General features: G+C 41.7%; 1 protein-coding gene across 1 annotated transcript in view; it reads right to left on the minus strand.

Annotated features, from left to right (window-relative positions):
- MKLN1 (muskelin 1) overlaps nucleotides 1-12,123 on the minus strand; it is a 54,579-nt gene that overhangs the window by 25,897 nt on the left and 16,559 nt on the right. Inside the window, exon 4 of the mRNA XM_056515756.1 lies at nucleotides 1,116-1,328. Within this exon, the coding sequence (XP_056371731.1) occupies nucleotides 1,116-1,328 (213 nt within the window). The remainder of the gene's footprint in view (nucleotides 1-1,115; nucleotides 1,329-12,123) is intronic.

The raw sequence follows: 12,123 nt of genomic DNA on the forward strand, positions 1-12,123 counted from the left end.
GGAAGAAAAAAAGCAAACCAATAGACAAGATTACAGTAAGACAGAGATGCTACTCAGCAAAGCCTACACAAAACACTTCTGGTGCAGCACATTCCTGAAGGTTAAATAAAAACTGCTATTGCAGTAGGTGCTGAGGCAGAGAAGAGGGAGAGCTGACAGAAGTCAGTGAAGCCCTTCTTCCCTGAGAGACAGAACAGGGAAAAAAGGAATCAAATTCAAGAGGCAAGGAGGTACCCAGAGTAGCCTTGCCAGCTGACAATTTCCTTGTGCCTCTTCCCCAACACCTGGGAGACTGGCACTGGTTATTAATAGAACAGAAAGACTGATTGGCTTTTGTTCTGCAGACATGGCGTATCTTTAATTTTCAGTGTCAGCAGGAAGGCACATTGTGCTGGCAAACAACAGCTTTGGTTACAAAACAGCCAGTACCAATAAAAGCTGATCTTGGGCTGCTTTAAAAATGAGCCCTGATGTGCTGTTTCTTGGCGATGCTTCATAAAAAAAAAAATCAACTGAGAAATAAATACCTTTTCCAATCAGACAGAAACCAGTGAACACAACATAAGTAAAGAAGTTTTCAAATTGAGCACGTGGACAGATGTGACTTTTTAAAGGATTAGTAGCCATCCCTCTAAGGTGTTTCAAGCTCTACAAAGACAGCACATTCTACAATTTTTAAAGGTAACCAATTTGGAAAGAATCCTGCTCCTGTGCTGGCCTCATTCCAGCAGCTTGCTTGGAGTATTCTTCCAAAGGTACCGTACACAGCTTTGCAAGTTGCTCCCCAAGGCCCTCTAGGCAAGGCAGACTTGCAAACTCAGCTTAGGGAGACTGATTAAAACCAGTTGAACCATGCTTTGAGCTTTAATAAAACATGTCTTAATAAAATGCATTTGTTTGCAAAGGTTTTTATGATTCTTCTGACTCTGTTTGATTAGAACACCAGCAGCAAGTGGCATTGAGCAGCAATGCTATTAGGATTTAACTGAGTGCAGAACACACTCTCCTCATCACTGCTCTGTTACCTGGTACAGCACCATGAAATCACAGAGACTATTATCAAAACTGACTTCTAAACACTGAGAACTTGCAGTTGGAGGATGAGTGTGGCTGACCTGATGATCAAACACCAGCTTGGGGCCTCCATCTGCTGCAGTATCCTCGCTCAGTAACATCCAGGTGTTGGTGTCGATGTCGTAGCGGTAGAAGTCACTTTTCAGGGACTTGCTGTTCCTCACAGAGGAATCCAGGTACCGCCCCAGGGTGTAGATCTGCCGCCTCTGGATGTCAATGCACATCTTGTGACAGGACCTGGCACTGGGACCACTCTGAGAAAGCAAAGGACCACAAAAATGAAGAGAATAATGGAATTAATATTGCTCTGTGTAGGTCGCTAAGGGAAAATAAGTATTAGCAGCAACTAGAAATCCTTGGGGAATTCAGGAATAACTGCTTGCAATCAAATACAGGATTAATATATAAAAACATACAAGTGCACATCCTATAACTTCTGTCCTTTAGAAAGACACCAGCAAAAACTCTAATGCACTTGTCAAAACAAACTTATGATTTGAACCTCTTTTGTCAGATTCCTTAGAAAACAGACAGTTTCTTCCAGAAGTGATTCTCAGAGGCGTGTGAAAACTACTTGATCTTTTAAAATAACAGAAGTCGATGCACATGAGAGGCAAATTAAGATGTCACAACCTATAAATAACTACAGAGGAAGAAGATTAAGAAGTGCTCTATTACAAGAGCCTCTGTTTTATTAATAGGCTGTTTTCTAACAGATCATAAGCAGACACTCCCCCAAGCAATCATATCCCGTAATGGCTCTGGGAAGGTAACAAAAGCACTCCCTGTCCTTCACAAATAGATATGGCCCTCCCAGCCTCCAGCTGAAAGAAAGTTTCCCACGGTATGCAAAACTGCCCTGAGTTATGATCTTCAAGAGAAACACACAGAGTGCTCCACATGAAATTATTATGGGCTTAATCCATCCAGGAGTGCTCAAGTTAAATGATGGAGTAATTTATTTAATGACATTATGATGATGATTAAACTGTCCTGGGTAGTTTTCTTTCTGCTTCCCAAATCTCATCATAAGTGTCTTCATACACTTTTTCTTGAAGCATGAGAGTGATGTTTTGGTACACCAAAACATTAGAAATCAAGGTTTGCAAAGCCTTATGTGCAAAATATCACACAAAAGAAAAACATCACATCTTGAGTGTAGATCAATTCTGTAGTTTATTTTGAAACAGTTGGGTGACAGGATACAGAGAATGGCTTCCCACTGACAAAGGGCAAGTTTATATTAGATATGGGGAAAAAATTCTTCCCCATGAGGATGTGAGGCCCTGGCACAGGCTGCCCAGAGAAACTGTAGCTGCACCTGGATTCCTGGAAGTGTCCAAGGCCAGGCTAGACAGGGTCTGGAACAATCTGGGACAGTGGAAGGTGTTCCTGCCATGGCAGGGTGTTGCAATGAGATGATCTTTAAGGTCCCTTCCAACCCAAGCCATTCTGGGATTCTATACCAAAAAATCTATTAAAAACTATTGAAAAGTGAAGATTAGGAAAGTAGACACGGATATAGCAAATCTTTAAAATCATTACTGAAGACTTATAGTTAAAGAAGAGCAACCATATCACACCAAATAATCAGCACAACAGTTCTGTGTCAGCTCAGACTCTGTGTCCAAGTATAGCCTTATGATAAAATCTTCATAATTGTACCCTTTCAGTTAAAGTCTACTGAAATTTAAAGTACACTAATGGAATGCACATCACTAAATTGGATAAAACAAGAAAGGAAGCATTACATCTTTGTTGTCAAAAGCCTTTACTATTCATGTTACAAAATTCAATTTCTTGATTAAGCAATGGTTCCAGGAAACTGCTTACAGTAACTGAAAAGACCATGTTAAGAGGTGAACTGAATTGTTCATATTTTGTAAAAATAAAGCATTATGTCAACAATGATTACAGCTTTGACGATTAGTTACTTCAGGGTAATTAAGAAAATTTAATTTTCAGGAAAAAAAAAAGTACTGATAGCAGTGAAATATTAGCATAAAATCCTGAAATGCAGTAAAAACTCATTGATTGCCTTTGGTCACATGGAGGAAGATAACACAGAAGGCAACAATCCAATTTACTTTGTTCCTAGAAAATACAAAAACACTTTCATGCAAACACACGGAGGAGTTCCTTTGCATGAGAAGCACCAATCTGTGCACTCACAAAGGCAGCCCCTGGCTCACAAATAAATCACCCCAGTGTGCAAAGTCCATCCCAAGCCATGGAGCTGGGACATTCAGGGATATGGCACCAGTCCCCTGCCAATGAGCACCTATTTGCCTTGGCACAGCTGCCTTGTAGGTGAGATGTGACCCCTCTGTCTGGCAGGTCACTGCAGTTTTTTAATGGAATTGGACAATTTAAGAACCATCCCCCCATTCTATCACCTCTATGCAGACTAAATTAAAACCTCTCAAACTTGTTCAAAGAATGTCTTTGGCAGTTCCAGGAGTAAAACTCCAATCTAGCAATTTCCTTGCCACAAAAAGCCACATCATCAACCAAAATTTGTCTGAGCACAGATCCAAGGCTGAGACACTTCACAACTCAGTACTCATTTCAAGGCACTCACACCAACAACACAGTTGCTACACTAAATACAATAGATTTCCTAAGACTATTTTAAAATTAGAAAAGAATTAAGGAAAAATACCTTTTTTCTTTAATTATGTCCTGGCCACATCTCACACAGTAATATCTACTTTCTTAAAGAGCTGTGAAGGTTAACATTTCATCTCTACAGACACAGAATCTTCATCACCTCAAGTTCACCCAAGAACTTCAGCTCCACCAAACTGCAGAGCCTGCCACAGGATGAACTATCTCTCATAAATACAGGACACTTGATCCAATTTCAAATCCGTTCTCAAAGAAAACTGGAGTTCTGCCTGCACACCACTCACAAGATCACAAGGAACCTGCCAAAGTTTCTTCCTTAGCCTACATGTTTACCAAAATGAGTAAATAACTCCATTAACAGTGATACATACTGGTTTGACATTTAAGGCAGAAAAGGAGAGAGGTCTAAATCCGTGTTCACTTCTGAGTTCAGCTTGACCATGGCAGCTCCAGCAGCTCATATGTACTTCAAAGAGGGACACAAAGTCCATTTACAAAGACACTACAAAAGAGTAAATGCTTTGAGGCACATGTGATGAATCAAGTGCCCGTGGGTGGCTGTGAATGTTCATCCAAAGCTGTGTGCTTCATGTGGTTACAACAGCAGCCTGTTGTTCACACAAGGAACACACTGCCACAACTTGTCGTGGACAGAGCGATCCAGTAAATTCAAATGGGAAAGTTCGTTGATTCCACAAGTGTTCAAAGAATCTGACCCTTTAAAAGCAGTGAGTGAGAAAAACTGACCATGAGATGACTCTCTAATCCAAGGCTGAAGAGATCAAGCATGGCTAGAGGGCAAAAGAATAACCTTTTGTCCCCCTGCCAGGATTCTAGGCTGGTCATTATCCATTAATTAATGTCCCAGGCTGAGTGGATCTTACTAGAGATCTCTATGCCCTTCTTCAAATTCAGGCCTTATCACCAAGTCACAGTTTTCATAAGCTGCTTTTGTGATTGTCTGAACTCATAACAAACCTGTGCAAAGCTCCTCACTGCAGGAAGTGCTCAAGGCCAGGCTGGATGGGGCCCTCAGCAGCCAGGCCTAGTGGCAGTCCTTGTCCATAGAAAGGGAATGAAACTAGAGGGTCTTTAAGGTCCATCCCAACCCAAACCATTCTGGGATTTTATAATTAAGTACTTTACTTTAGATCTGGTTTCTTCTAGGTTGTTACACGTGGAATCCATATTTTTGCAGATAAAGCTTCACAACCTGGTTGCCTGAGGTAGCAGAGGTGTCACTTCCCAAACAGAGCCCACCTTCCACAAGACTCTAAAAGTCACATCCAGCAACAGCATCCAAACGACCTGAACAAACACTGGCTCTGGGGACTCCTTCCAATTCTCATCAGAAAGCTCCTGGCACACACACTGCAGAAACCACACGTGAAAGGGGCTTGTGACTGGGCTAAGCCCTTATTCAGATGGCAAGCAGTGTGTCAGGCTGCTTTGGCCAGTGCCTCAGCTGCTGCCAAGGCTGTGATGGCAAGAGGAAAGCATTAGCATATCACATTTCTAACCTACAGGACACCAAACAATACCAAGAACTACTAAGCACAGGCACTGCTGGGCTTGTGTGGGACTCAGTAAGTGCCCACACAGAGCCAGAAGTGACCTGAACAAAGTGGCTCTGTGCCACCCAGCTCTACCATACAATCAGCACAGCACAATAACAGCTAGAACAGATTAAACAGCTTGTGCAGGGTCCTGTTTGGAAATGCTACAAAACATCAAGCTTTATGCTCAGCTCCAAGGCTCTTCCTCAAACAGGTCAGTATTGACACAACTCCTCTGGTCTCCACAGCACAGATAAACCCCCTGGTGAGGGTGGGATGGTGGGGAAAGGAAGAGAGGCTGTATGGCCAGGAGCACTTAAGACAGGCTTTCAATCCTTTAAGCACCCAGGGCCAAATAGGATTTTTAGGTTTCGTCAGTGCTACACGAAATTCAATTGTGCAACACCAAGTGAATACACAGTATACTTTATGAAAAGCCTTCTCAACATGCTAAGCCACTTTATAAAATCTAATTAGAGCTTTCTTCATTTAACTTGCAAATGCTGAAAGCAATTATCCCACTTAAGGACTAACTTACAAAACGTTTTCAAAAAGCAACACAACAGCACCGAGAGACAACACCGCCTCCTTGGAATAATTGATTTGTTCCTATACAGGGGAGAAAGGAATGGGACTCAACTCCCCAGGGTAGGGTCTGCTCAAATCACTATTTATGCCAGAATCAGCAGGCATAATCTTAGCAAGAGCGTCCTAGCACGCTAAACTAAGGCACAAACATGACAGCTTTCACTTTTTGGTTTGTTTTTAAATAAATGTCCTATGAACTTCCTTTAATGTGAACATGACCGCAGGAAGCCGGTTCCACTGCCCATCCCAAACAAAAACTGGGGGAGCTTGGCTTCTTCTGGTTATCATAACCTTTTGCAAATAAAGGGGTTTCAGTTGCAAGAAAAATCTGTTTTATTCAGAGCAATCCAGATGAAAAACCTCAGGAGCAAGCCTGGATCCTGTTCAAGAGTCAGGGCAATAAAAACAAAGAACAGCTGACTAATTCTCCGTTCTTGGTCCTGTAAAAGACTGAGTGGAATGTGAACACTGCCTCCAGTATGAAGTTCAAAAATAAGCGTCATGAGGTAAATGCTCTTGTCCTAAAGCAAACTAGGACGAGGACATAAAAAGACACAAACAACCTACTTTGTTTCCAGTCCTGAGAGCAGCCTGTCAGGCAACAAATAGTCCCCCCTGCCTACACACAACTGCAGAGATTAATTGCTCTCATTTCCCAGTTTCAGACTATAATTCATTTCCTCCTCCATCTCCCCCCACAACAAAAAAACCAAAAAACAAAAAAAAAAAAAAAAAAAAAAAAAAAAAAAAAAAAAAAAAAAAAAAAAAAACAAAAAAAAAGAAAAGTTCTCCACAAACTTGAAAATGAAAGGAAATGCATATTATTCCTGGCATTAATTCAAGTCCATGTGCTTTAAGATTAGAGCTTGTTAGTGCTTTATCAATGCCAGTCTACAGCTAATACGCTCCCAAAATGTTTAATCTGAGCCACAGCAAAGATTTGCTTTGCTCTAGATGAGCACTAAATTCAGCAAGAGAAACAACTGCAGCCATACAACAAAATAAAACACTTTCATCCCATACAAGTTACTCACTGAAGGCATTTTAAGTTTATCATAGCCTAAAGGTGCCAGAAACATCAGAAAATTATTTTTTATGGTGAAACGAAGGATTTGTATCGCCCCTCACAAAAAACACAAAACAGAAGGTGCTGGAGGCTGATGTATCATTCCTATAACCCAAAAAATCAGCAACGATGTGCCAGGAGCACCAAACCACCAGAGAGAGGGTTCTGCACATTCAGTCACACAACAGGAGCATCACAACCGTGCTCAAGGCCAGAGCAGCCCAGCACAGGCACATGGCAGGGGCTCAGAGCCCTCTGTAGGGGATTCTTCAGCATGAAAGACCCTCCCTCTAACAGCACTACCGCCTTCCTACCCTGTATGATGGCAGAAATCAGTGCCACTCGTGTCATTTGATGTCCAAGACTAGACATCTACCCTACAAAGGGTAGATGCAGCAAAGGATTGAATGTTTCTAGGAACATAAGATGGGAGTTTAGCTCCAAAAAAAACCTATTTTGGATGCTCAATGTACATAGCATTGTTTAAACTACTCTGCAAATAATCCCTGAACTGTTCAAGGCCAACTGTTCAAGGTTGGATGGGGCTTGGAGCAACCTGGTCTAGTGGAAGGTGTCCCTGTCCATGGCAGGGGTCTGGGACTAGATGATCTCTAAGGTTTCTTCCAAACTTTAACATTCCATGGTTCTTGCCACTATTCATAAAAGTAACAGATACTCCAAATTTAAAGGCTGCTTTATCAGTTACAAAGATTATTTCTGATAACATGCAAGTTCATCAGCTATAGAATGGTTTGGGTTGGAAGGGACCTTGAAGCTCATCCAGTCCCATTCCCCTGCCTTCCACTGTCCCAGGTTGCTCCAAGCCCCATCCAGCCTGGTCTAGGACACTTTCAGGGACAGCTTCTCTAGAAAACTGTTACATATAAATTAAATATGCTCTGCCAATAAATATATTGGGAAGCCCAAGAAATCAACCAGAATCTAAGAGTCACCATGATGAAAACCACCTAGAACCAGTACACAATTTTTCATATTACAGAGTTAAATGCCTTATGATAAATATTAGGTTTGGATATTAAAAAGTTATAATTAACTATTAATAAGTACAGACACAGCCAAGAAAGGGAAGGCACCCTCGGTCAGGCAGTTGACACTGAATTTGAGCTGTGGCTAATCTGCTTAGGTGCCCTCCTGCAGCGATGCCACGGAACAGATTTACCAGCAAAGTCCTTTCTGGGCATCTGACTCAGACATGATGGACCAGATTAAAGCCAGAGGCAGATTTTAGCATGCAGTTTTGTGTGCACATCTCTTCAAGGTGGGAAAATAATAAAATTAAACAGGATGAAGCTTTCTTTTTCCCCTCCCTAAAAGCATGCTCACATTTGGGACAGTCCTAATTTCCCACTGTTGATGCTATGTGGCCTTGAGCTGAGCCTGCCACAGAGAGACTTTCCCTGCTTAAATTAGAATTAAAAACATAAATGGCCTGATGTTCTATTTTTGAAAGACAGTTCAATGAGCTTATAAGTCAAATGATCAGGCTCAGAGATGATAATACACAATCCTTATGACAGCAGCAGGCTGGATTTGATGACCCTTGACAGCCCAACCCTTCCAGTCTGACACGAACTTAACTCCAAGTCTTTGCTCCATCCTTCAGGGATTGGCACAGGTTTACCACAGCACAGACTCAGTGCAGTCTCTCTGAGAACTGCTATGAAAACAAAGACATAATGCTCTATTCTTATGAAATTATTATTTATTAGCCTCCCAGCCAGCCTGCTTGCAGAAATAACTGATTTGAGAGCATTTTCATAGAGGAATGAATTAATGCATGATCTTCTGGCTTCTGATGTGCCCTGATCAAGGCACCTCTAAAGACCAAGATGTGTCCTCACAGCTGAACTTTCCAAAGCACCAACACTGTGCTTTGACAGCTGTGCTGCCTGAGTTTTCCCACAGTGCAGAAACAGCTTTGGCAGCCAATGCCAGAGGAATTGTCAGTGCAGGAGTCACATTCCTGGATCTCCTGAGCTCTCTGCTCTCACACCAAGGTATCATCAAGGCTTCCCAGCAATGCATAACACCATGAATCTTATGTTGCAGCAAACCAAGACATCTTAAAAGTCAGTGGTCAGTGGAAAGGGGAAAAAGCTCCCACATCTTGAAGCACGCAAATAGTGGGAAATAATATGTGGCCTCTCAGTACTTAAGAGAAGGTTATAAAAAAGATGAAGAGGGACTTTTACACAGGCAGATAGTGACAGGAGAAAGTAGAACAGCTTTAAACTGCAAGAGGAGACTCAGATCAGCTGTTAGAAGGAAATTCTCTCTTCAAGAGGGTGGTGAGGCCCTGGCATAGGGTGCCCAGAGAAGCTGTGGCTGCCCCACCCATTGAAGTGCCCAGGCCACGTTGGATGGGGCTTGGGGAGCAACTTGGCAGAGTGGTAGGTGCCCCTGCACATGGCAGAGGGTTGGAACTGGCTGAGGTTTAAGGTCCCTTCCAAACCCAAACCATTCTGTAATTCTTTAATTTATGTGAAGAAAGTTGCAGGAACTTGTATGAAGGTCTTGTGCAGGCTTTAGTTTATAGTCAAAAATAAAATCATCCACCTTTGTAATTCAACTTACAAATGCAAACAAGAGAAGTACTGAAGGAATACCCCAGTATAGGGCAACCTTGCAGCAAAAGGACATCAGTTCTGTGCTATTTCTAACACAAGGCACAATTCACCTGCAACCAAAGCGCTGTTCATGCTGGTGAAATGTTAAAAAAAATTCTAACTTCTTAAATTTTACCAAGTAAATTGTCAGTTTGTTCCATATCCACTGCCCAGCTTTGCTTTCAGCAGTGCTGATGACATGGAACAGAGGACCCACCAGAGAACCAGAGCTTTCACCAGCTCTGAGATGGGCCCTCAGGACAACATCTCTCGTGTGCCGAATTTAACTAACCCCATTAACAATTGCAGGATGTTGAATGAGGTCATTTTTGCATGCATCACAAGTTCATGCTGTCCTCTCATTACCAGTAACAATGGCCAGCAAAGGTCCAGCCAAGAGAGATTTTTCCATAGACACAAACTACTCAGCTGAGCTACAGCTCCACTTGCAAACCAGAAGGCTGAAAAAATTTAACTGGTTGCTTATAAACTGCTTAGCCACAAAGGTTACAAACAAGGCTACTCTTTTGGAATTTGGTTTTTCTTATTATCTTATGTAATCAATTGTCCTTGAGATGCTGGTGATAGACAAACATGAAATTCTAAGTCTAAATCCTTTGACAGCCACAGATTCTCAGATGTTTCTGAAAAAATGAAGACACTTTTGAACAGGTGACAAAAGAGTTGTTTGCACCTGAAGGTGTTAGCAAGTTGTAAAAATGGCTGTTTAATTTCCTAGAGCCCAGTACCAGTAACATCTCCATCATTCCACACATGCCCTGGAAAATTCATGGGTGAAGTCCTATTAAACACAGTTGGCTCTTTGAGGTAGGTCTGAATTCAACACATCATTGCACCAGCCATTGTGTCAGTAAGTTCTCTTGAGACACTCCAGAAAGCTCAATTCCCAATTACCTCCAAAACCCAGTTGCTGAAATACCACAGCAGCAAGGTCTGCAAAAACTTACTACATTTTCAAGCTCTTAATTATCCAGACAATTTAGCTACAGATTTGCCAGTGATACTACTTGAGACTGCTTCCTCAATGTTACCACCTTGGGATAACTGATATTTCTTTGGGGATTTCTGTATTTGTACAGATTGAAGAATGTTAATGTAACATTAATGTAACAAGTCTCTCAGTGTAGCTGAAATAAGACATTACTCCCAAGGCAAAATTGACTGGTGTGTGAAGCTACTTTTACTCACTGAGCAAAAGAATAAGTTTTCCTTCCACCTCTACATATTCTCCTATTTCTTTAAAATCCTTTTATTTTAATCCCCTCAGTGTGAAATGCTGGGGTCCTGGCATCCCAACTGGCTCATCCCACAGCTGCATATTTCTGTGTCTCTAAAAGCCAAAAGGGTATAAATCAGAATTCCTTGTACCAATATCAACCTCTTCCCTAAATCTTTACCTGAAAATCTTGTAATGTCATTTTCCCCCTGGATGCATCCAAGCCACCCAAGAATGACTCTACACTGCCTCATCTACAATTTACAAGGAATTGCAAAATGCATTAGGATGATGCAATAATGTCCTAATAAATCCACGTAAGTAAAATAAAGTTCCATTCCAGACCAGAGATCAGAGCATTAAACTCATCATAAGCTGCAGCTGAAGTGGTGATTTTTATCAGAACATAAACGCCACAAATCAAGTCTGCCTGATGCATTACTTCAAGGACTAAAAGTAGTTTTACTTTGCAACTGAAAGCTTTATGATGACTTGGAAATTCAGCATAACCTGAAGACTGGCACGCACAAGCTGCAGGCCTGCCAGAGCTGTGCAGCCTCCAGAACACTGGGCACAAGGCATTTATTTAATGCTCCTTTCTCCACGAGACTGACTTGAACAGCAGAGTGTGGAGGAAAGGGACCTCCATGCGTTCAAACATCTGGTGTGAGGAATAACTGAAGTTTGGCTGGTTTTCTGGGCTTTCTTTCATGCTGAAAGCAAGAAATACAGGCACCTAGAGAGAGAACTGAATAGCTAAAGACCTGAAGCTGTTTTCAAATATGGATGATATTTTCCTTAAAAAAAGTCAAAGTTTAAAAAAAGACAAATAAACCAGGGTTAAGAGGACAGAACTCTCGAGGCACATGAGGTAGCATAAGCCTGTACATTAGCTTTAAAAGCTGAAAACTCTTTCCAAAAAGTTTATTTAAAAATAGATTAGTTTGAAAAGCTGAGGTGCTACTCCCTCAACAGGGGCTTTCTTTTTGCTTTAGGCTGCCTAAGTGGAAATCACTGGGGATGTCAGTCAGGCATGTGTGAAAGTCTCTCTCTAACACTCTGGTGAAAGAATACTGGCTTCGAACATTTTAAACCATTATGCTACTAAATAGAGAGGAAGAGAAACCATTAGCCTGTGATATTTAGGATCAGCCTAGGAGACTTTTCATTTGGTTCACTCCAGCATCTGCTGTCTTTGTCCCTACTTTTGTAGGCATTTGCACTATTTAGGAAGTTGGCTCCAAGGTACATCTGCAGTATCCAAGTTTCTTTCAGGGACAGCTGCCTTCTCCCTATGTGCTTTTGCAGCACCAGGCATCTTGTACAACTGAGCATCTGTACCACTGG

This window comes from Oenanthe melanoleuca, unplaced genomic scaffold, assembly GCF_029582105.1.
Source record: "Oenanthe melanoleuca isolate GR-GAL-2019-014 unplaced genomic scaffold, OMel1.0 S059, whole genome shotgun sequence".
NCBI lineage: Eukaryota > Metazoa > Chordata > Aves > Passeriformes > Muscicapidae > Oenanthe > Oenanthe melanoleuca.